At 31.2% G+C, this 27,330-nt stretch overlaps 1 protein-coding gene across 4 annotated transcripts in view; it reads right to left on the reverse strand.

Moving 5' to 3' along the window:
• Positions 1-1,857: 1,857 nt before the first annotated feature.
• Positions 1,858-27,330, reverse strand: part of LOC143247486 (uncharacterized) — a 105,728-nt gene continuing 80,255 nt past the window's right edge. For 3 of the 4 annotated variants that reach the window (XM_076495711.1, XM_076495710.1, XM_076495712.1), the window contains exons 17-24: positions 26,849-27,000; positions 23,570-23,685; positions 16,285-16,439; positions 13,326-13,381; positions 12,805-12,973; positions 12,275-12,385; positions 8,998-9,183; positions 1,858-2,060 (exon numbers count right to left, since the gene is read on the reverse strand). In XM_076495711.1, the coding sequence (XP_076351826.1) occupies positions 1,995-2,060; positions 8,998-9,183; positions 12,275-12,385; positions 12,805-12,973; positions 13,326-13,381; positions 16,285-16,439; positions 23,570-23,685; positions 26,849-27,000 (1,011 nt within the window). In that variant the 3' untranslated portion in view covers positions 1,858-1,994. Of the gene's footprint in view, positions 2,061-8,997; positions 9,184-12,274; positions 12,386-12,804; positions 13,019-13,325; positions 13,382-16,284; positions 16,440-23,569; positions 23,686-26,848; positions 27,001-27,330 lie in introns of those variants that run through there. The other variant, XM_076495714.1, reaches the window with a different exon arrangement.

Raw genomic sequence — 27,330 nt, forward strand, 5'->3', positions numbered from 1 at the left:
GAACTATTTCAAACAGTTATAGGGGAGAAAAAAACCCTTAATTATCGGTTAATTTCTACATATACATCTGTAAAAATGGATCACCCCCACTCATCACAGGAGAGGTCAGATACAGGACCAAAGAAGTAAAATTTCTAACCACTGGCTTATGCAAGATCCACATGGATAAAAGGCTTAGTACATGTTTATGACCTTTACTTACCCAAATACATCTGGATAAATATATATGCTAAAGCAGTAATGAAAGATCATACAGTGCAGTATGTATTCAAGTACAACTTCATGCTTAGTGAAAAGTACAACAGCCAATTAAGGTACAAAAGAAACAGTTAAGTCATCCTGTGTCAAATTTTCACCAAATGAAATATAAGAGATATATAATTCATTCATACATTCGACGTTAAGAATTAGTAAAGATCAACCTACATTCACAGACTTTCTGTGTTAAATAATATAAAAACTCTGTTGTTGCCACCATTTGGCATATGAATGATTCTGAATTATTGTATCTCAAAAAGCAACATTAATAATGCAGCACTAAAACCTCTAACACAGTGAAACCAGTCTTTTCTAGTTACAAATAGTTAGTTTGATCACAACTTATTTTCATGGATATGACGTTTATATTAAAAAAGCCCCTATATATAGATAGTAGTTCCAAAGTTTTACAGGTTTACTCTTTTTTTGGATTCAATAAAAAAATTGTACTCTGACTATATGCCAGTCAGAGTACTGTTATTGGTTTATTTTTTATAATTGGACACACACTCCAATAATTACAACACTTTGGGATATGACATTAACTGTGATATTATTTTGCTAAGTGTGTAGAAAGCTCCTCACAGCTCTGTGTCATTTCAATCATTCTTTTTGAGCCACATAAAACAGCACAAAAACTTTAATTTTTAACAGATATTTTCTCTCCATCTACTTTACAATGCAAAACATTGTTCAGCAATTTAGTGTTGTCACTTTTTGTTGTCATTTGCAGTTTGCTTAACAGTGATTCCTCGTCCATATAACAATCACTAGTTGCCCTGCAACAGTTAGGTACAAGAGTTTTGAGCACTGATACACAATACTTGTCACACTACTTTACACTTTGTCTTTAAAGCATCAACTAGAGGTAAAATATTCTGTGTGTTGTCTACTGCTATAATTTTGATCAGTATTATTAACACTAGCAGAGAAAGAAGTATCATAAACATCTTTCCATTTAAACTCTTTCTTTGTTTCTTGAAATACTCACTTTTATCATGCTGATGAATGGTTAGAGTTTTCCAAGTTTAAACCATTATGCTGTTCTTTAAGTGTTAAAAAAGAAATAAAATTTTGTCAGTATTAGGAGAAAAAAAGACAAGGTAGTTAAGCAGGGTTATTCTTTGGATTTTCTCAGCAACTGACACACTTGGTAAACAATATGGTATAGCTCAAAAACTCTATAGGTACAAGCTAGCATATTTTTTGTACAATTCAAAATGTTCCCAAATGTGGTATGTTGTGAAATCCAAACTTTAGTGCTGTTGTTCATTCCATTATGAGGGTTCAAATATGCTGATAATTTTATGAAACATATACACATGCCAGTAATACTTTCCTGAAGAAGGGGTATTGTTAGGGTAAGGAACAAAAGCAATGTTTTATTGGAAAGACATTGATTGTATAATCACTGAAGAATTCCTCAAATTCTACAGATGTGACAGTACAAAATATTACATCATGCATAAACAATAGAAAATAGTAAATACTACATATGAAAGAACCACAAGAAAGCAGACCAAAAACCTGCAACAAAATGTGTTTCTTTTAACTATAAATTCTGTTCTTTCATTTAACAACACACTGACCCACCTTATTCTTCTCTGATTCTGCATTGGCAAGCTGCTGCTGAAGTGTATTACGAGTAGCCTCCAGCTGGCTGCAGAGTTGGTGAGCTGCAGACAATTCTTCTTGGATCTTCTTAGCTTTGTAGTGTGACTGTTGGACTTCCATCTCTAACCCCCTAGAGAGCTTTTGAGGCTTGACAGTTGGAATTCATAATTCTGTTGAGTTGACAGATGCTGAAAAACAGAAAGGTGGAACACAAAACTGTAAGAAAATGGGGGTATTAAATACAAATCCCCTAGACAAAATAATCAAATAAAGAAAAACAAAAAAGGAATGGAAAGGTGACTGTTCTCCATAGTAAAAGAAAAAGAGAGAGAGAGGAAAAGTAAATTACTACCAAACAGAGGTGAGTACAATAAATTTACTTGCTTAGGTTAGCATTCCATCCCCTATTACAGTAGTAAAGCCCTAATGTAACTTAATTACTACAGCAAAAAATTATAATAATTATAAAAGCTCAACCAAGTTATCTAAAATTATAATTTTTTATACTGAAAATATATTTCTAATAGGTACTTACCTCCACTCCATAAATAGCTATTTTCATTCAGTGCTGCCCTCTATGTGCTAAAATGTTTTCACATGCCACAAGTCTTGAGCTTCCCTGTAGCTTATGATCAAAGGGTTCAACTGAGGCTCACACATAAATCATCATACAACAACCTTCCACCAATAATAATGCGACACACTTGACTCCTTTTGTTCATTTCAACTGAGCTATCATTTCAAGTTTTGCCAGATGATGAAAGCACCAGTTTTCGAGCAAGGGTGGGAAATGTAAGTGGAGGTACCTATCAGAAATATATTTTCATTATAGGAAAATTATAACTTCTGATATGGTACATTACCTCTTTTCATATAAGTAGCTAAAAAATCCCACATTGAATAGATGGAGGAACAACACAAAATAAATAAAAAGGAAAACAAAAGCATTTCTCAAAAAACATCTGAAGAACATTTAAAAAGAGGAGATCTTCAAATCAAAGGATCATATATGGGAAACAGCACAACATCTGTACCAGGTATAATCTTCACCCAGTGTAGAAATAGGTGTTGTAAACATGGGTAGAAAATTGGAGGAACACATCCAAAAGGGGAGAGAACAATAGTTAGATAAGGATTGAAATCATACAATATCAAAATCTCGATTCCTATTGCCATGGGTATCCTTTACTGCACATGACACAAGGCTTTAATATTTTACAATCAAAATTTTATTAAACTTCTTTTGGTTTATGTTATACCAATTAGAATAGCATAAATTAATGGTTAATAATCCACATTTTAACAGCATACAAGTTTTAAGCTCTTAATTGTACAAGGTAGTACTAAAATACATTCTGAATTACCCTTAGTGTGACATAACACATTATCTCTTAGCATGTCATATTCCATTTTATCTTCCACTCCTTAAAAAAAAAAAAAAAAATATATTACTCACTATAAAATTGTCATTGCTCAGAAAAACTATGATTTACTATAGTCTTCAATTTTAATTGGTCATACAGCTGTTGAACAGAAAATCAGACCCACTTTTGTCTTACTTACCTATTGCATCCTCGTTTTCATAACATGTTAAACAGTTCTCTCTTACCATACATTACTTATAATCAATAGAAAGTGAAGGTTTTCATCTATCAAATTACATATTGTATAACATTATGTTCTGAACCATTAAATGTTAATTTAACTAAGAGTACCAACATTATTCCTGTGGGAAAGTTAACTAACCTGGATGAATTTGTTTCATGGTTAAAAAGTCTTAAAATTTTGATAGGTAAAGAAATTTGTATACTTTTTGCATGTTATTAGTCTACATTGTTTAGTGCATGATTTAATTAAATAAAAATATTAAGTGAAATATTATAATTAGTATAAAAATTAGGGTTAACTCTCTTCAACAATTGAGAACAAGAAAAAATGAAGATTGGTATTTTATTTCTTGTTTTTCATGTTTATTATTTATTATTATAAAAGTAACATGTAAAAACAAGGATTTTTTTTAAGTTAGTTAATATTAGACTAGGAAAATAAATAATAATATAATAAAATGTTTCACAATGATAATATGTGAGAAGTTCATGGGTAATGTAATTCATTAGCATAACGTGAGTTACATGTTCACCAAGTGATTTGCAACTTATAACAGTGTGAAGAGTAGTTAGACATGGTTCAGAGGGTAATAGAACAATACAATTTAATTATATATAGATGTATACTGTTATGATCTTATAGATACTTAGGGATAAATGAAGGTAGTTTCGTGTTACAATTTGAAATCATTCTACAAAAAAAAAAGAGGGTAATTTAGATTTTTAAAATTATTTTTTGGTAGTTACAAGGTTGGTCAAATTGACCAATTTCATTTTGAGATAGGGTACAGAAAATAACAGATAAACTATAAAGTTCTACTGAGAAAAAACGTTTGAAATACATTTAGGAGATCTTAGGGATTACATGAAAGAAATTTGAGATTTTTCAGATGAGGAAAAGTATTTTAATGTTAACATGAAAACTACTTTGCACATGGATTCTTCAAAACAAATACTCCACACATTTATGGACAAATTTTTATTTTATCTTAATACAATTTCTTTACTAAAAGTAAAAATACTTGTACATGAAAGACTTTATAATATTAACTAAAAGACTACCAAATTTTGTGTAGATATACACACTATATTCAAAATTAAAAGTACTAAATCTAAAAATTCTTTAAACAAGTACAAAGAGGTTACTTGGTCTGTCAAGTAAACTGAGCTTGTATTGAGAAAGCAAAAAAGATGTACCCCTAGGTGTGAAGTGACTAGAACATGATGGACTGTACATGGCAAGTCAACTGCATCCAAAACTCCACCACCAGGAATTAACATCCATTGAGGGTATGATGAGAATCATATCTTTTGAAGTTGAGCACAATCCAAAACACAGCCATTTGGTGGGGGTAGGAAAGAGAATCATACTATCTTTACATAAATTTAAGCAGACCAAAGAAAAATCTCAGACCCATCAATCTGTGGGCAGGACACATGATAGCAATGCGATAAATTGTTTGATTGGTCCAGGAACCTGACATCCAAATGATCAGCATAATAAAGACATCTCTGTAATTTAAACTATCTCACTCAAAACCAATCCAATCTGAACCACCCACCTCTAAATCCAAAACTGAGCCACTGAGAACTGATATCCATGTGGGAGTAGGATGAAATATCCAAATTGAAGGATTGAATTGCAATTATAATAGCTCATTCCAAAGTTACAATATCCCCTTGGATAGACATGTACAAAGATGGAGCATCAGATTAAAGGATATCTCATGATCTACTCTAGCAGAACACCACAACTCTTCTACTCTCAACAGAATGGTTTCATCATTATTTCTATCATATATCATATCAAATTCTGGAGGATGCCTACATAGACCATCACCCCCTGCAGCTTGGAAATGGAAAGTGGTAAGGACTCCCATGTTCCACTGGAAGAAAATAGGCAGAATTCAATGTGCAACTAAAGGTGGAAGGGAAAAAATCACAAAGGAGTAGTATAAGTAAATGAAATCATGAGAAATGAATCAATGGAAAGACATATAATTCATAATTTAAAATACAACCATATTGACGAAAAAATAACAAGTTTTTGTAATGAAGTAACAAGATCCATAACTGGCTGGAAATATAAAATAATTCCACTTTGGGATAACTCAACAAGTTACAGGTATCACTACTGTATAATAAATAATAAACTTGTGGAGAGAATTTGATACCAAGATACAAGGTGGGGGAAACACGTGAAGAGAAGACAAACTAAATGTCACAATATGAGTACTGCAAAATAAGAGGAGATAGTTTGGTAGAAGTGAATAGAGGGAGTTACATGTGTTAGGAGATTGTATTGCACTCCTATTGGAGCAGAGTTGTTGTGACATGCAGTTGTGCCATTTGATCATAAGGTATGTGGGAGCTCAAGACTTGTAGCATGCAAAAACATCTTTTAGAATACAAAGGGTGGCATTGAACGGGAGCAGCCATTTATGTGAGCAGAGTTAGTGCCCCATATCAGAACTAACAAAAATAATTCTCCACTATAATCATATCTTCTGAAATAGATGACCTATTAAACTAACAAATACTTTTGTAGGAAATAAGCTAGTGTGATACAATTATCACAACTTTCTCACAGAGTATATCCTAATCTCAGCTTTGAGAACACAGTGGGAGAGGATTTATCAATGCAGTAGTTGCAACGAGAATTGTCTAAAATAATATAAATGAGAAGAAATGTTTAAGATATGGCTCTGTACAAAGTCCAGGCTGGTCTAATAAGGTTGATTGGTGTTTGAATGTTAGATATCCTCCTGGTGTGGTTAGAATTTAGTAGTATAAGTGTCCAAAGTGTGTAATTGCTTATGAACACACACACATACATAGCAAGCAAGATAAAATCAAAAAAGAAACAGCAAATTCAAACGTGTGATAAATAACATTTTAATAAGCAAAAGAAACCCAAACTAATAACAAAATTCAATTAAAAACAATGCCTGAATTAAAAGGATTCTCAAAGGATTGTGGGATATAAATATACCCTGGGCTTTGGAGGTAACTGCAGAAGTATAACCTACTTTGTGGTTCTGGATACACCGTCTATTAGTCTTAACCTCCATTCACTAGTCTCACATGAAGAAATTCATAAAATAAATAAAATCATCAAAAGAAATACATGTTAGAAGATGGACGTGTGTGTGATCAAGCCCACAATATCCAACATCTATATCGCTCTTCACCACTGAAATATCGGTGCAAAAATTAACATTCAATGGATTTAATGAAGAAACTCTAAATAAGATTATTAAAATATTTTGTGGTAAATATAAAAATGTATTGACTAAATATAAAAAAGTGAAAATTAAGAAGTTTTTGCTTGAAGGTATTTTGAATATACCTATTTTCTAATAAGTATTTTGCATTTAAAAATATTTCTTCTAATTAAGAAATTAAAACATAAATAATAATTTAAATTATAACAATGTTGTGATGCCAATTTTATATATTGACATACAATGATAACATTTATGTAATTAAATTTTAAAAATATCTCTCTAAAACATAGCGACCTGCTCACTGAGAGAGTGTCATAGAGTAACAAGAGCATAATTTTTTCTTTTAATTCATCTTACCTAAGAAAACTCCATATGATACATATAAAAAAGGGCTACTGTATCTCTCTCTCTCTATAGAAACATGGCAGATATTCTTCTACATTATTTTACAATTCAAATATTCTATTTTAGATGAGCAAACCTATAGAAGGTTTCATATTAATATGGTTGACATAGTTTACTTTTGTAGACAACATTAATACTACTAAGAGATTTGTTTTATTTTTAATATAAATTATTATATTTTTATCATGGCATTTACACTGCCATGAAATTTTTTGTAAAAATCAACCTGAAATATGTAGCTTTGCATTTCACATGTTGAAACTTAGGTTCATTATCTTAGCACATGCACTGCATATTTACAAGACATCCCAACTGTATGTTACAGAAGTTAAATATTTTATCCATGCTATCAGTGATGGTCAAACTTACTGTTTCAGAAATAAATTTTAGTATGTGTGAAGTAATTTACATACTGGTTTACCCAATAATTTTTAATATCATATATGTCAATCATAAAAATCAGATTTCTTCTCCCAGTAGTTTTTGTCAGTTATTGATTTGCATGTAGAAACTTGATGATTTCCAATTGTTGACATAACTCACAATGACTAAAACATTGTTCAGATATTCTTGATGATGAGAAACCCACTTGAAATAAAAATGTATTCCAGAACGGCTGGTGTGGGTAGCGTCAATATTCATACCAGCCGTTCTGAGATACACTGTTCAGATATATCCTATCTTCTAGTAATTATCAACTACAACTATGTGTCTATTATTTTTAATTGACAAGGGATTAACTGTTAAAGTATTTTTTTAAAATTTTGGCATTGATACAAGTAATATGTTTCAAACCATTTTTATTTATTTATGTTTTTCTTTTTTCATTAAAGCACTCACTTATACTGATAAAACCTAAAGTAAATACAGCCTAACAAACAGTGATTTTGTTGACAAAACAAAACTTGATAAAACTGAGTGCAAAATAACCTACTCATGCTTAAAATATTCCCATTTTTTCTTGTTCTATGAAAAAAACAATTATTTTTTATCATTACAACACCATGATTGAAATGGAGTATACAATGATAAACAAGCATTTAAAAATCACAACTGTATTTGTAGTGGATGTTATTTAGAAAAAAATCGTTTTTTTCTGTCAACTTTTAACTAAACTGAGCTTTAATTACCTTTATCTGATCTTTACGTGACTCTATGATGAAGGTCGTATTACATTATACAATTGAAAAAACATTACATTTTTACATCAGTAACCAATGATATCACACCATGACAATAGAAATTTAGATACAATGATTAGCTATAATAGATAAAAACTATAATTGTATTTTGTTTTGTTTTTTGCTACTCCAGGGTAACCTGTAATAGCCATGTATAATTTAAAAGTGATTAGTTAGTTAAATTACATTTTTACAAATGGCCCACAGCTTACAAAGTACAAGCATGTTCAGTGAAAAGAATCAAAACACAACTTGCACATTGTTAATTAAGTGCTCTAACTATCAGGTGTTAGATAGGTCCTACTTCTATTGAATTTACCAGGTTCAAATTTGTGCTGGTTTGTTTAAAACTGTTTCAATATTTGTTATAGGGGGTTATGAGTTCCATTTTTATAGTCAGAAAAAAATTCACATTTACAGCAGGATAGGATAGACCTACACAGTCAAGTGCTATAGTTAATAATTGTATGCCAAATATCAGTTAAGTAAATCTACTGCTAAACCTAGTCATTTTAAACTTGCATAACACAGTATATAAAAAAGATCTGTATATTTTTAATCAATAATGAAATACAGATTTTTTTTAAATGAAGGTTTTCCTTAGTTACAGGTTGACAAAATTTAATATAATCATTATACATCTTCCTTTTAAGTTTAATTTTTATAAATTAACATTCTATAAAAAAAAAAATAGAGAATTATTACTTCCTCAACTTCTGCTTCCAGAACAGCTATCATTTGTCTGCTATGGTTCAATTCTGCTTCCTTGGCCATAAGTTCTAGCTGAGAAGTAGAATTCTGTGAAGCCAGGTTTTGTGTCTGGTTCTCTAAAGAAGTGTTTTCTAGGCTGAGGTTATTGTACTGTTCCAAAAGCTCCATTCTCTGTTGTTCCTGAAAGTTCATTATTATACAATTTGCATTTCAAACTAAAAGTGTCAGAACAAAATTAGGGAAGAAATTAGCTAAATGTACTTGAAGTAAACACTTGTGTTTTACGCTTCCTACAGTGAGACACAAAATTGTGCAAGTCCTTTTACATAATTCCATAACTATGTATTACAAAGCACTTTTGTTAAATTTTAAAATTAACAGCAATAATTATTCAAAAATCAGATAATTACAAAATATAAATATTGTTGAGCTGCATATATAAAAATAAAAATGGATATATATAGTATGGATAAACTTATGCAGGAAAAATTATACAAGATTTTCTAGTTTTGAAAAGTCATAAAACATACTGTGATAAAAATGGTAAAGTCTGCTTTTACATTCAGTAATGCCTTTAAACAGAACATTAGTTCAAATATGATGAAACACTTATTGCACAGACTGTATTATTAATGATACTATTAAACACATGATGACAAGAAGTAAAACTGTAGCAGACTAGAACTTCAGCTCTGTAGCTGAACTTCATTTAAATTTAAACTATCAATTGACAAGACAAGGTAAAAGTTAAACTATTAATTGTAGAGTCAAGACAAGGTCAAATTTAAACTATTAACTGTAAAGTCAAGACAAGGTCAAATTTAAACTATTAACTATAGAGTCAAGACAAGGTCAAATTTAAACTATCAACTATAGAGTCAAGACAAGGTCAAATTTAAACTATTAACTGTAAAGCCAAGACAAGGTCAAATTTAAACTATTAACTGTAGAGTCAAGACAAGGTCAAATTTAAACTATTAACTGTAAAGCCAAGACAAGGTCAAATTTAAACTATTAACTGTAAAGCCAAGACAAGGTCAAATTTAAACTATTAACTGTAGAGCCAAGACAAGGTCAAATTTAAACTATTAACTGTAAAGAAAATGCAAGGCCAAACACAGGGTTAATATTCACATTACTTACATAAGGATTATCAGCAAATATCAAACTTTTGTAATTTTAACTGATTTTCCAGTGATCAAAATTACAAACCAGCCAACATTTATCATTTCGTTTTATACTTTCTGTACACGGACTAATAACAATATTAGGTTACACTTTTGTTGCTAAGCGACATGACATAAAAGCCATTGTTGGAATGTGTTATTACCAAAACTCACTGGCTTTTCTATAAATTAGAAATTGTTAACTAATATACTACTGCTGGGTAGCAATACATGCCTTGTCAATTTTTACAGGCTATACTTCTATAATAAAAGCATGTGTCTGTCTGTGATTTCTATATTTCTAAATATTAAATTGCATAAACTGTTAAAGAAATGTAGGAAGTGTAAGATGTGCCACTTTTGGGATATAAACGTACCTAACAGAAGGCTGGCAGAGATACTGATAATAAAGTCAAAAGAAAAAATAAGAGGCATAGAGCGATCTCTTCACTTGATGATGTCAGATAAATGAATTGAGATGAGAAGGTTGAATCATGTAAAATGATGCAGGAAGTGAGGAATAAGATACTGTGAATATCTGCACTTATTAATACTCAGAACTAATTAGTTAGGTTAAATAATAAATATATCAGGGCTAAAGTTTAGTCATGTGCTTAACAATGAATGCATTAAGATTTATTCCATGAAACCTGTGTATAAGTTGTAAAAGTTTTCATTCAGTTGGCTAACATATTTTATTTTCAAATAGATACATAAACATTTTAAGTAGTACCTATTCTACTCAACAACTACTTTTGTTTTGTTTATTCTGATTAGACTTACCAGCCTGTATGTTGCATTAGGTTATAAAGATATTAATGTCACTTCCTTAGATGAAAAACAAACAACTTGTATATCAAAATAAAACATTTATTAAAAGAAATAATCTCTAGCCTTATTGATGATGCTTTTCCATTTTACAATGAGGTTGTTAATGCCTTAGTTAAAGAATTCACTTGGCTTTGAAAAAAATATGCCAATGTCCTCCTTAATACCTTCTATATTTGCATACGTTTTTCTACTAAGATGGTGTTGCAGTATGGTAATCTGATGGTGCCATATATGGAGAACATGGTGGGTGGGGGAGAGCTTCCCAATCCAACTCCATAATCTGTTGCATCATACCTTCCACATCTGGAAGTGCATTGTCATGGAAAAGAAGAACACCTTTCTGGCTGATGAGTGAAGGACATTTCTGATGAAGGACTTGATTTCAATGTTCCAGTTGCTGATTACAGATATCTGCATGAACAATTTGCTATGAACTGAGGAGTTCAAAATGAATTACTCCTTTGATGTCCCACCAGATGCAAAACATCACTTTCTGTGAATGGAGTCCAGGTTTTGGGGTTGGAAGTAATTTTTGTCTAGATTTGAGTCATGGTTTTTAGCATTTAATATTAGTATAAAGAATATGTTTTTCATCAACAATGGCAATTCTGTCTAAAAATGGTTCACACTCATTATGCACCAGAATAGGTAAAGCAACATTCACATACAGAAACTGATGACCATTGGAGAGTTTATGAAGCATCCAAACACCTTCTTTCTGGTGTCTTCCCATATTCCTTAGGTGTTAATGCACTGTTTCATAAGAGACGTGCAATTTGAGGCCCATTTCATGAGCGTGTTGCTTTCGGTTAGACTCAACGAGTGTCTTCAGAGCATCCATATCAATTCCAAAATGTCGGCTCAAACCATCACAGTTTATAAGGCTAAAGTCACCTGAACTATCATTGGCACTTACGAATGTTCAAAACATTTCCATAAACTTCTTTGATATTCTTTGTGGCTAGAGAGAGGTTGTTTCCCTTCCTGTATTCAAACAACATTACATGCTGAAAGTGTATTTTGTTGTTTACCATCACTATAAGGCATTAGAGTACACTAAATTTTAAACATTATATAGGCTACACTAACATGATATTTAGGCAGTTCATTTAACTTTTATAAGTGATGTATGTTTCTTTGGGATGGTTAATGAAAATGTTCCAAAACACTATATTAGTTTTTGACAACTTAATACTTATGTGTAGCTTGTTCCTATTGGGATCCAAAGAAAATTTAAAACAGTGGTTTTGAAACACTTATTTTAACAGACCTACCTTTATGTTTAGAAGTTCCTCGACACGAGCAACTTCAGTGACATATTCCTGCACCTCTCTCTTCAGCCTATGCTGTTCATCCACTGCATATTGTAAATCTTGTGATATAGCCTGATACATAAAAAGATACCTGTAATTCTTCACAACATAATCTATCAAAAATCAGACAAGTCTGTGCAAGTTCTACTTAACAGTAAACAATAAGTCTTGTAAAACAGCATAAAAAATTACCTATTACATCTACTCTGGCACTAGAAGTGTCAGTATCATGTTTAGAAAGTTACATCACAGAGTTAACAGAAAGGTTTATGAAAAAAAAAAATTCAGTTGCATTTCAAAAGACTTAGAAGTTTGAGTCAATTCATTATGAAACTGAAAGTTATTTGTATAGTTAAATAACCTAACAGAATAATATTTTTTTATTTATAAATATAATACATCGAAATTATTCTCCTACCTAACAAAACACATTCTGATCACCTCAGGGGGAAATATGGTTAATAAACAATGGTATAATTTAGTATCCTAACCTGGTATTCTTTAGTCATAGTTGCCAGGTCCTCTTGTAGTCGATGGTTTTCTTGGACTGCTGAATTCTGCATTTGCTCAGTATCTTTTATCTTTTTCTCTCTGATATCTAACTCTCGCTGTAGACTTCGAATTTCCCGATCTTTTCCTCTGATCTGTTCTTGAAGTTTACTAAGTTGAATTAGGAGATAACCAGAAAGAAAGTCACTCTAGATGCTAAATGAAGAATAATTTTTGTTACGGAGTCTATATAAGACATTAAAAATAAAAAAACACAATCAGTTTAGCATTAATTTCTGTACCACCATTTTACAAAAAAGAATAATAGCAACTAAAAATTTTAAATAAATTCATTAAAACTTAAGCAACACAGAGACAATGTTTGATCATTTTTCTTGTTAAACTAAATCACAGAAAATTACTGACACAATAAACAAATCCAAGAATGATGTTATGTTTACAATAATAGTTCTACATGAGCTGTCAACATTTTGTATCTTACAAGTTAATTATATACACATACTCTGCTTGTTGTTCCATCATCAATATAGTTTTTTTTGTGTCTTTTAGCTCTTTATCCTACAAAGAGAAGAAAATGTTGAATAAAGCATATTCTTACCATCCTTATCCTATAGAATCACTTATGCATCTACAATGAGCAGTTAATGTGATAATCTAAGTATATTTAACTTACTACAAGAAACAGAGGAACACTCATTAAGGAAGTGTGATGTATTTGTGTAAACAATTTACTGTAAACTCATTAAGGAAGTGTGATGTATTTGTGTAAACAATTTACTGTAAACTCATTAAGGAAGTGTGATGTATTTGTGTAAACAATTTACTGTCAACTCATTAAGGAAGTGTAATGTATTTGTGTAAACAATTTACTGTAAACTCATTAAGGAAGTGTGATGTATTTGTGTAAACAATTTACTGTAAACTCATTAAGGAAGTGTGATGTATTTGTGTAAACAATTTACTGTAAACTCATTAAGGAAGTGTGAAGTATTTGTGTAAACAATTTACTGTAAACTCATTAAGGAAGTGTAATGTATTTGTGTAAACAATTTACTGTAAACTCATTAAGGAAGTGTGATGTATTTGTGTAAACAATTTACTGTCAACTCATTAAGGAAGTGTAATGTATTTGTGTAAACAATTTACTGTAAACTCATTAAGGAAGTGTGATGTATTTGTGTAAACAGTTTACTGTAAACTCATTAAGGAAGTGTGATGTATTTGTGTAAACAGTTTACTGTCAACTCATTAAGGAAGTGTGATGTATTTGTGTAAACAATTTACTGTAAACTCATTAAGGAAGTGTGATGTATTTGTGTAAACAATTTACTGTCAACTCATTAAGGAAGTGTGATGTATTTGTGTAAACAATTTACTGTCAACTCATTAAGGAAGTGTGATGTATTTGTGTAAACAATTTACTGTCAACTCATTAAGGAAGTGTGATGTATTTGTGTAAACAATTTACTGTCAACTCATTAAGGAAGTGTGATGTATTTGTGTAAACAATTTACTGTCAACTCATTAAGGAAGTGTGATGTATTTGTGTAAACAATTTACTGTAAACTCATTAAGGAAGTGTGATGTATTTGTGTAAACAGTTTACTGTCAACTCATTAAGGAAGTGTGATGTATTTGTGTAAACAATTTACTGTAAACTCATTAAGGAAGTGTGATGTATTTGTGTAAACAATTTACTGTAAACTCATTAAGGAAGTGTGATGTATTTGTGTAAACAATTTACTGTCAACTCATTAAGGAAGTGTAATGTATTTGTGTAAACAATTTACTGTAAACTCATTAAGGAAGTGTGATGTATTTGTGTAAACAATTTACTGTAAACTCATTAAGGAAGTGTGATGTATTTGTGTAAACAGTTTACTGTCAACTCATTAAGGAAGTGTGATGTATTTGTGTAAACAGTTTACTGTCAACTCATTAAGGAAGTGTGATGTATTTGTGTAAACAATTTACTGTAAACTCATTAAGGAAGTGTGATGTATTTGTGTAAACAATTTACTGTAAACTCATTAAGGAAGTGTGATGTATTTGTGTAAACAGTTTACTGTCAACTCATTAAGGAAGTGTGATGTATTTGTGTAAACAATTTACTGTAAACTCATTAAGGAAGTGTGATGTATTTGTGTAAACAATTTACTGTAAACTCATTAAGGAAGTGTAATGTATTTGTGTAAACAATTTACTGTAAACTCATTAAGGAAGTGTGATATATTTGTGTAAACAGTTTACTGTCAACTCATTAAGGAAGTGTGATGTATTTGTGTAAACAATTTACTGTAAACTCATTAAGGAAGTGTGATGTATTTGTGTAAACAATTTACTGTAAACTCATTAAGGAAGTGTGATGTATTTGTGTAAACAGTTTACTGTCAACTCATTAAGGAAGTGTGATGTATTTGTGTAAACAATTTACTGTAAACTCATTAAGGAAGTGTGATGTATTTGTGTAAACAATTTACTGTCAACTCATTAAGGAAGTGTGATGTATTTGTGTAAACAGTTTACTGTCAACTCATTAAGGAAGTGTGATGTATTTGTGTAAACAATTTACTGTCAACTCATTAAGGAAGTGTAAGGTATTTGTGTAAACAATTTACTGTCAACTCATTAAGGAAGTGTAATGTATTTGTGTAAACAATTTACTGTTTACAAAATCTGGTTTTATTATTAATTGATTAGTTAATTGTAAATATTGAACTTCTCAATTTGTAATAAAGTCAGATTTTGTAAACAGCACAGTATTCTATTCAAAGTACACATTAGATTCTTCTGTAAACATCCTCATGGTAAAACCTCACTGATTTCTTGTTCTCTGCAAGTTTGTATCACAAGGTACATTTTTTCCTTAAATTAGTTTAACAGTATCAAAATAGCATTAATGATGTATATTCAGTAACTGAAAAATATAACTATTAAAATAATGAAACTGGATGTGACCCAGACTGGTGAAATCTATCTTCTTAACCCTTACCTTATTTGCATCTTTCAACTTAACTGATTTAACAATGAAAATATAATATGAAAGCTATCATAAAGTTTACTTGATCATAATTTAAAGTGATTATTCTAATCACAAGATAAAGGGTTAAAGTATTCTTCAATCATTACTTTGGTAAACCAATCAGGTTAAAGTATTCTTCAATCATTATTTTGGTAAACCAATCAGTTTCTTCCTTTGTATACCAATTAGATTTTAAAATGAAACAACATAGTTATTTGGTTAATTTTTGTTGGCAAGCAAAGATTTAAAAGTTTTTAGGACTTTGTAAACAGTTTAAATATTACAGATATTTAGGAATCCCAATGTAAGTGAACCAAACCTGAATTACAAAGACAAGTTTTTAATAAGGTAAATAATCCTGACAAAAGATGATATATTACTTACATGATATTTACAATGTTAATATTAACAAGTAACAAAATGAACATTTGGTGATAACCTTTTTATTTAATGTTTGATGTGCTTCTACTAAATGTTCAGCTTTACTATCAGCTTCAGACTGTATCTGGTCTTTTTCTCTGTCTAAAGCTGCAACAGTGGAACGAAGCCTTGTTTGCTCATTTTTTTGTTCTTCAATCAAGGAATTCAGGTTATCTAGAAAACATTTTAGAAACAATACTATATTCCCTGAAGTCTGATAGTAAAATATTTGAGATTCACAATCAAAATCTCTTCAAAATCCTGGCAATGTAAGAGGACTCCCTCTTTTCACAGCTGATTTTGTACCATTTTCTCCAAGATGGCAGATTCTATTAATTACTTTTCAGACAATGAGTTGCCAGCATTTTAAATATTACAGTTATTTAAGAATCCCAATGTAAGTGAACCAAAGTGAACTACATTTACACTTGATGGAACTACAGAGAAATTCAAGTCCATTCTTTATCCTTCACACAGCAGGAATGTTGGAGGTAGTAGCACTAATTGATGACGGCCATTGTTTAAGGGTTAAGATAGAAAAATAATATTTACTAAATTTTGTACATAGCATGAATCTCTGTAAGTACACATTTCAATGTTACCATGCTTGTATTATATCTTTCAATGCAGTTTTATTAATTTATTACATACCACTTCCAGAAACATTTACATGATTGTTGAACAAACCCATGTCTCTAGAAAGATTACATATGAACATTTAACAAGATTTCTTCAAACAAGAGTTCTTTGCTTTTCTGTGCCAGAACCTCTGTAAATAGTTCGGTGTAAAATAACAAAATTGATTTTATGGATTATTTTATAGACACAAATAAGGGGCCAGAAGTACAAATATAAAGTTATCTAATTATCCTAACTTTCCTTATTAAAACTTACAATTTTTAACTTCTGATGTCTGTTCCTCTACAACAAGTTGTTTTTAAGATAAAATTATATCAAATATGGTGTATGTACTTGAATTGAAGTAAGTTGTATCATTTTTATCTTCAAACTTTTGTTATGATGACACTACTTGTGATTTACATACAATTTGTTTGAATTTAAAAAAAAGGATGATATTTTGTTCTCATAGTATTAAACTTTACACATATAAAATAATTAACATTTAACAGGGCTGTTAACGTGATTCCCACTTACTGCTTTGTGTCAAACTTTTTGTGCAAACAAACATGCTAATTTTCAACTGATATACTACTAGTCTGTTAGTTATACAGTGTACCATTGTAGGTAGTAGTTATAACATTATTTAATAACATTGTTAAAGAAATGACAAAGGTACAAGGTAGGCAGTCTTTGTATAATTATAAATATAGTTTCATTTTATGTGAACTTATAAATAAAAAGGTTATTATTATTGTTATGTTATGAAGCTATAAGTAAATCAATGATTTTAATAAGTAGATTTTATATATATGATGTCACTGTAGCAGGCACTACATGTTCCACATTATGGAAAACTTTAAGTATTAGACAATATTTGTAACATCAGATTAACAAATATTTTAAATCTCAGTACTGTTTCCGTATTGAAAGCAAAGGGGTATTTTAGGAAAGAGACTTAATTAATAAATTTTGTATCGGATATTCATAAAATGTTTCATCTACTATGTTTCTTTTTTTCCCCTAACTTCTATAGAATAAAAGAGCACTCTTTGAATAAGATAGGTGAGTAATGCTTTCATTTTTAGTTTACTTATTGATTAAATGTTATTTTATTACAAGTTACAGCATTTAAAATATGGAAGATTGGATATTTGAACAAGTACGACATTTCAATCAATGGTGTACTTGACATCACATCAGTAATCAAAATGTCGAACCTGTTTTAAAACAATTCTTTCCGACCATGAAAGCCCTAACTTGTAATAAAATAAGAAAGGCATTGTTTCACTGACATACTGATCTGCTGACCATAGAGACAGAAAAGGTTTATAAGCTATTTATCTAGACGTTTTTGAAGTCTTTCTACTTAAAAACTCTGAATGAAAGAATATTACTCAAAACTGCAAGTTCACCTAATCACAGTTTTATTCCCCAATGTATTTTCCTAATTCCTGAACAAAATCATAATAAAACCTGAATGCTCAATTGCTCAAAAATTGTTTTTTGAATGAAATAATGAATGAATGAGTGAATACTATAAAAATAATATGCTTTCTGAAAAATGTACATATGTATTTATTCTACAGAACATAAATCCAAATCCTTGTTCAAAATTAGTTCAACCAAATCAATGCACAGAATCTGAGTGAACTTCAAATATGAAAACTGCAACAAAATTATGGTCATAAAAGTAATTCCTCCAATAATAAAAAATAAACCTGCTGAGCTGTTAAGCTTGACACCACAAGATAACGTGATTCACAACCATTGATCACATATTCAATCACAGTAAACATTTTTACAATTTTAGTTTCATTCTACAATGATACAATGAAACAGTTCATTTACGGAAAGATAACTGTAAAAAAGTGAGATAATTACCATGACGTTGTTGAACAAACCTGTCCATACGTCAACTATTTCAATGATTAAATGAAGATCTCAACACTGACAGATTGATTTTCAAGTAATAAAATGTACAAAGAAATATCTTACCTTAAATAACAAAACTACAGTTGAACAAAAAAAACAACGTGAATATCAATTTCTGTCCAAAGATATAATTACTGAACTTAACATTTTTTTAACTCAAAAATATATTTCTAATAACACTTACCTCTTCTCTCATTACACATATTACCTGACTGCTACGGTTTTTTCTAAAACCATTTGTCCAATTTTTTCTCACTTGTTTCAGTTTTTAAATACCACTTAATTACACTTGGAATTATTTGTTTCATGACACTCTCATCTATGTCACTGTGTACTCATTCAAATAACGTTAACACTTTTGTTGACCCTTACTCAGTTTGTGGTCATGATAACCTTTTCATTTACAGCAGGGCAGGAAGGGCAGCATACTGTGATAGAGATAAGTATTACAATTTCAATTTAAGAAACTGTTAACTTTCAAATATACATACCTAATCTCACATTACAGCTAGAATACCATAATCAGAAAGAAGATGGGGCCAGAAAGAACATTATTCATACAGAAAGCATCTACATAAATTATGGGTGTGTCAATCGAAGATTGGGACCCTAGTAGGAGAGGAACCACAGTACATTCAGAACAGGTAGGCTGTTTACCCAGAACTTAATTCACCCGTGGGTGGAATTTTACATGATTTATCATCACTACTGTCTAGACCCCAATCAAATAGCCATGGTTCCACTGCTTGGGGTTTAAATTATAGGGCCATGGTCCCTATATCTCATTTTGGTGACTGGGACAATGGGACCTCAATATACAGTGGATCTCAACATGTAGCCACAGTGATGCATTCCAAGCTACCAGAATCACAATGAGGAAGTAAGCAACACTGAAATGGACAAACCTCCTCCTTGACATGAAAAGGTCCAAAAGGCAATACACCAAACTTGGAATAATGGAATCCTGTATGTCTTACCCAACTAAAGAAACAGAACTTGTTTTGTCTGGAATTATAGATACTCATCCTCACTCCTTAAACATGTGAGTAAAGTAAATTCCACTTGCCTCGGAATTATGTCGAGAATGTGCAACAAACTGTACTCAACCACAGACCGAGGATGGGACTACACAGCATTTAGAGACAACAGATCATTTTCCACGAACAATGTACTGAACCAATATGGATCAAAAAGAAAGGCCACATTCAGCCCAAATGGATAGCCAAACATCAATGCTAAACTAGTATTATGAGTAAGTTTCCATGTAGACTGGTGTCTTTCCTACTGACATCTAGGGACCCAGGTAGGATGGCTCCAACTTTGCCCTCTTTTTCAAGAGTGAAGGAAATTAATGGTTTGGAAGAAGAGACTCTGTTCATCATCCCACCAATTGGAAAACAGGTGTAGCAAGGATTCTCTAGCTCCATTAGCAAACGTTTGGAGGTGTACATTATGGAGCAATAGGTGAACCAAGTTCCCTAAATTTTTAAAAGTGAACCAACTTCAATTTATTCATTCCAATGATCAGCAGGGATGAACAAAATCCCCTTTGGTTTAATCATGATAGTCCTTGAGTGGTGATCTAACAAAGTACAGTAATATAACCCATTCAGCCTGTAGATTGTCTTATGAAACACCCCATTTCTACAGGTTGTTGTAACTTAGATAAAGTATATTGAATTAGTGGTTGCTAGAACAGAATTTGTTTGATAAAGGCATGCAACATACCTGGGCAACACTTCTCAGAGAATGGGATTCTGGGAAAATGAGGATAGAGACCCTGAAATATAGGAAGAAAAATACTCACCTCCCTCTATATAATCTAGCAAAAGTGGTTAAGATAGCTATGGAGGGTACTCTAAAACCCTCAGATGAATATACTGTCAGATCATTTAAATAATGTGAGATAAAACTATTAGGGCAGATCCACGTACCAGTCTGCACAATGTCTTTCTGCAGGTAATTCAATTGGGCTATTAGGAACATAGAAATGTGATGAATGTGATTAAACATGATTTGCAGAAGATTCCTCACCTTCAAAGAGAGCCCAGAATAAGAGAGTTGTGGATCAGTTTCCCATGATTTATACCCAATTACATTAACTACATTACTAATCAGATTTAAATCATTATGTTTAATGAGAAATAGTGATCAGAAAAATAGGTGAAAATGATTTATTCCCTTCCCTGCATGACAGGTTTTTAGGTAAGAGGATCAGTCTGAGGATGTAGATGTCCTGTGGACAATCAAAGTAAACTATTCCAACTGGTGATGTATGTAGGTCAGCAAAATTAAAAAAATAAACCTTCAGGTGAAGATGATACATGAGATATGAGATTAAGGATCTCAAACAGGTGTTGAGAAAATGCATGTAATGCCACCTTAATATACCAGTTAGGTAACTGTAATGGATGTCTGGGACAAAGGACCCACAGTGACTCAAATTTTGTCATGAGTATTGAACAGTAGTTGATAAGACCAACATATACAGGGTGATTGTGGCAGATGCAAGATCTCTTGCCATAGAGCTCAGTCCAAAATAACTCATAACTCATATGGTTGGCACTTCTGTTCAAAAGTGTGGGGGGGGGTAACCTTCTTTCGATACACCATTGCTGGTAGTTGTATCATTTCCACTGATAAATATCCATTGCAGGACTAAGTAAAAATAGAGACAGATGTAGCCAAAGAAGAAGTGGACACTTCAGAAGGTACTGCAGAATATAAACCAGGATGTAGCTGCCAATTTGATGGTATCAACAGGACCCAACAATGGGTTAGAACAAATCATAGTTAGTACCTTGGGTTACATTTGAATTGAAAGGAAGGCTTACAGTTGTAATCCCATCTTGTCCTGATGGAATGCATCCATTGCTAAAGTCTAAAAGATGAGGTGATAGAGACTAAATTTCCACTAGTTGGGTGTTTCAATGAGTAGCAAACCCACCGATCATCAGTGTTGCAAAATGAGAACCAATCCAACATAATTTTGCAATACAGTGTCTATTCTGTTGGGAAAAATCTGTTTGGGTTTTAGACAATTTATCTGCTACTGCAGTCACCACCTGTGGAACATGGCAAGCTAGTAGGGTGATATGATAGGAGTGTTCCTGAGAAAGGAGATCCATGATGTAAAAAACAAGATCTGACCAACTGCCTCTTATATGGAAAATGCAAAACATCATCAAGGAATTGTCAAAGTGAAGCCTGAAGATACTCCCCTTAATAAGCTCAAACCATGATGCAATGCTTTTTGAAAAGCAAGGACTAAAATATTGTGTCGGAAAATCTTGTCATTCATGCATATACTCCAGAATTCCTGGTATGGTATATACATCTTATTCCTGAAGTGAGGAATTTGTGAAGAGATGGAACTCTGGATGAGGTAGTGGCAGAAGAACCCATATCTCAGTAGTGTCCCAACTTAACAACCCCTTGAGATCAAAGAATGATTCTGACTAAGTGAATCGATATTTATAATCCCTTGATCACATAAAGACAGTTAAAAGGATCTTTTGTGTGCTCCTCCCAAAGGCTTCAGGAATTTGAGAGATGCCCACATTCCCAAAACAGAAAGAATTGTCAGTGCAGTGGAGAAGTTAGTAAGAATCTAGCTTCCTGTTCCATAGCATGCTGCCAAAAGTGAGTCAGACAAGCCCAAATGAGAGATTGATTTGTTCCAAGATATTTAATTACTTTGGACATAACAGAATATTTTGATATAAAAAAAAAAACGTTTCAGTGTTTGAATCATAGTCTAAGAGTAAGATTCTTTGCTTTAACCATAAACTTCATTGAGTTAGTGGCCTGTGTACTCCACTTGCCACTGCATTTCTCAACATAAAATATATAACTTGTGACTGGTAATAACAGTCAAAGCTCCAACAACTATACTCCTCCCACCTTTCCTTCACAGAAGTGACATTAGTAACTTGCTCACTATGAAAAGGTAATGAATAATATAATGATTACAAAGGCTCTACTGAAAAAATAAGTTTTTCTAGAGAATCCTACTTCTAAAAACACTGTGGTTTCATAAACTAAAATATGGTTAAATAAACAAAAATTGATAATTGACTAAAAACAAATGGGAATTTCTACACCTGTCTGTAAAATTTCCATGAAGTCCATTTTACCATGTAACTCCAGATAACGCTGATAATGAAGTCTAAATTATTTTTCCACAATAGAAGTGCTGGAAAGCCTTCATATTTCCATAGAATTTTTATTGGATAATTACAGTATCACAACTACATTATTGGCAATTTTCAAATAACATTTTTGGTTAATAAATATAGGTTTACTTTCAAGTTTATATGTTTTTAAAAAGAATTTGGCACATTGCAAGATTAAAAAATAAACTAAGTAATAAGGAAAAAGAATGAAAGTAAAGACTTTTATAGCCATCAAAGGTTTCATTAAGAATAAGTAAACACAGATATTTATTGCATCTCAAATGACAAAAGTGGGGTAAACTGATTAAAACACCTGAAAGTCAATTAAAATCCAAGGATATAAACTCTTATAAAGATATATTTACTTTGTTATAATAAAATCTTTTTTTTGAAAAAGTAACAAGTACTTATCCACCAAACAAGGGAAGATTACAACAACCAACATAGCTAATAAAACTCTACTTTTAATATTCTTTTCATAGTTTAAAATTGATTCAGCTGTTATTTAACATTTTTGTAAATCAGGAAAGATTACTCTAATGATGATACTTTGAAGAATAGATAACTTTAACTAACCAATCTCCTTTTGAAGTTCTTTGAACTGTTGACCAGTGTGGTGACTTTCTTCATCTTTGGTTGCCAGTTTCTTATGAAGCATTTCTAGAGACTGTTCTGCTTGTTCAACTAAAACCCTTTGAAAATAAAGTTCATACCATTTTCTTTTTTCTAAATAGGTACATAAATAACTTAATTTAACTTATTTATTAGCACATATGAATTGAATGTAAAATTATATATCTATCTATCTATTTGCAGAATATAGTTGCTCCAGTTCCCACATGCATGGTAATGCTCGGTATGGATGGATGGGCTGAGAAAATAATTGCTGCCCTATTCATTCTATTCCTCTATAATGCTTACAAATAACTGCTATAGTTAAGTTATAGCCCTATTTGAGCACCTGAATGTCATTACCAAGTATTTCATTGCTTGTGAGATTCTCAAAATGACTGAAGTGTTGCTAAAGTGAAAAATGGTGAACAATCTACATAACCAAAGTGTTTATTTTTTTCTTTTGACTAGAGTAGGAGAAGAGTTAGGTTTTTGCAAGGGCTTTAGTATGAAAGAAAAGCATTTCAAAAGAACTTGGGAACAAACTATCACTGAGCATGACAGTAGTTAGTATGTAGGGATGGGCTATGAAAATAATGGCCTTCACATTCAATCTATTACTCTATGATGTTTACAAATACCTGCTAACTTTCTGTTATGGCCTTATTTGAGTGCCTAACTGTCATGAAGCATTTCACATCTTGTTTAACAGTATTATTATTCTATTCTTCTACCACACGTTATTTTTGTAGGGAAATAATAAAAAGGAAAACTACTATTTATATGTAAGTTCAGTTTATAATCATATATCATTTCTATGTTTCTTAAATAACCATTTCATTTTGGTCACTAGGTATCAGCACAAACTGACCTGTCTTTAATCTTATAACTACACCCTACTTATGTTGTAAGTAGGTATGCAACTCTCCTGAAGTTCCTTAGAAAAATGAAACTAGTCAATAAAATATTTTTAAATTCCTCTTGCACAATCCTAAGATTATGTAATTTAAAAAAAAACATTTATTTTTTATTTTTTCTACTATTTATAATAAAATATTCATTACTTAATGTAGTTATAAGTACTCAGAATCAGAACAGTTCACAGGCAATGTGATTTTCATTTTGAGTACAGAAATACTATTTATTATCTTATAGTTTTCAAATTATATTTGTATAATTTCTAGAGGTCGCTAAATGAATAAATGTATTTTAAAGTAAATGTTTATATTTTATTTTCAATTTTCTGTATTATATCATTACCTCTAGATATTATCACTAACATATAGTGCAGTGAGATGATTAAACTTAAGAACCAGAAATATGTACTTATATTTTAAATCTTTTGAAATCATCATCTTCATCATATATATAATTTCACATCTTTATCTTTTCACTTATAGTTTATTTTAATTTTCCTTTCTAACTCTTTGTCGTTTTTTTTCATGCAGGCATATGATAACCTCTTCCTGTCAATGTGACCCCACGGTCGTAATAATTATTACAGGGCAAAGGTCATCCCACAAACTCTTTCACTCACACTTGCTCACGTGAATGATGCTATTTTGCTTAGACATTTTCACAAGTCAAACTACATTGAGTTAAATGTATACAATCATAGCTTTTTCAAATGTGCAGTTATAAAAATAAACATTACATAATTAATCAAAATATAAATAAACATAAAAGCTAAATGAAATCTAACAGTTGAGTAAATTAATACATATAAGGCAAGAAACACTTGCCAAACACTAGCTACACTTTAAAAAAACAACAGTTTCTTTTCTATCTCATGCTACAAATCTGTATACTGCTAGATGTTTCTTCACGCTATAACTGAATAGTGATATTGTTTTTTTATGCTTGTCATTCAACTTCTAGTTGTCACGTAGCAACAAAGCTTTGACCTTGCAAGTGGGCGTGGCTGACTTCAAGCTTAGAAATATTAGAATGTAAAATTCTTCATCGTGCATTTCTTGGAAATTTTCCAGATGCTAACAAAAGACAGGTGAAACATCAATATTACCTTGAATGCCAATAGTCTTTATTCTGTTCTCACAGTATCACATATAACATAAAGTTTAGACTTTATGACTGCAAGCAAATCACGTGACAGCAAGACCTGCTGTTTTAAATATTTTCTTTTACAATAAAGGGGTGCAATTTAAAGATAATATAAAACCTTATGTTATAACATACTTACTGGTTTAATATTAACAATATATACTACCAAAGAATTATATGAATAAAAAACACAGCCCACTTATCAACTTACTTCAATGAAATTACTTAAAAGAGAGGGGAAAAGTAACAAAAAAATATTTTGCAAAAATTAATTATGATGTAGGGACAACAAAAGTTATGGAAACAAAGTAGGGGGGAACAGAGAAACTATGAAAAAATCCCTAGATATGGAACTGGTAAGTAACCGAGACAATCTAATTATAGCAAGTAACCGAGACAATCTAATTATAGCAGGTAACCGAGACAATCTAATTATAGCAAGCAACCGAGACAATCTTATTATAGCAAGCAACCGAGACAATCTTATTATAGCAAGCAACCGAGACAATCTTATTATAGCAAGCAACCGAGACAATCGTATTATAGCAAGCAACCGAGACAATCGTATTATAGCAAGCAACCGAGACAATCGTATTATAGCAAGCAACCGAGACAATCTTATTATAGCAAGCAACCGAGACAATCTAATTATAGTAAGTAACAGAGAGAATCTTATTAGACTGTACAGCACTATTCAGCTTAGATGTTTTTATTCAAACAAGAACTCATGAAACTGACAAGGATTCAACATTATAGTTGTAGATAAAAATTATAAAAAAGATGTAGTGATTTTTGTATGGTTTTGTGTATTCATCCTTAACTTCTTTCCATACTTCTTGGCATTATCCTTCCCTACATCATACTTAATGTTTGCAAAATTATTTTTATTACTTTTACGTATATACTAGCAGAAGTAGCCTTTTGTTGGACAGGTGGAGCAAAAACTTGTTTTTAACAAAAGCGGAATGAAATATATAAAGGTCCCAATACTGAAAAGAAATATTTAATTTTCTTAAGAATTCTACTGATAAAAAATTAGATGGGGGGGGGGGTGTTCAATTATTTTATTAATGGCTTCATTTGATAAGCTTATTAGGTAGTTCCTGTGAATTAATGTCATGCTACTCTTATTACATGTTTTAGTGTATGCACGCATTTTAAGCCACTAGCAAATAACATTACCTCATTTGTGCAGCAGCTGTTTTTTGTTGGTTAGCCTGCTCTTCAGTTTTAGAAAGCTTAGACTCCAAGCTGGTAATCTGTACATTCATTGTAGTCAGCAAAGCTTTGTATGAAGAAATGCTTGATTCATGTTCAGAATTCTGTTTTTCAAGCTGTAAAAAACACAAGTGTTCTTGTTAATGTTAAAAAAAATCTTGAGTGAGTTAACCCTTTGTATCCAGTTCTTGAGTGAGTTAACCCTTTGTATCATATATCTTACACACATCATGACTTACACAGTTACATTTAACACTTAAGTAAACAACTTTGTACGTTAATAAAATAGGAATTAAAAACAGTTTATAGTTCAAATTTGGATATCATCATAGTTGTAACTTTTCATTTCAAAAACAGAAATAATTCATGATGATGAGAAACCCACTTGAAGTAAAAAATGTATCTCAAGACGGCCGGCATGGGTATTAAAATTTTTGCTAAGAAAG

Source organism: Tachypleus tridentatus, chromosome 3 (genome assembly GCF_004210375.1).
Source record: "Tachypleus tridentatus isolate NWPU-2018 chromosome 3, ASM421037v1, whole genome shotgun sequence".
In the NCBI taxonomy this organism is placed as follows: domain Eukaryota; kingdom Metazoa; phylum Arthropoda; class Merostomata; order Xiphosura; family Limulidae; genus Tachypleus; species Tachypleus tridentatus.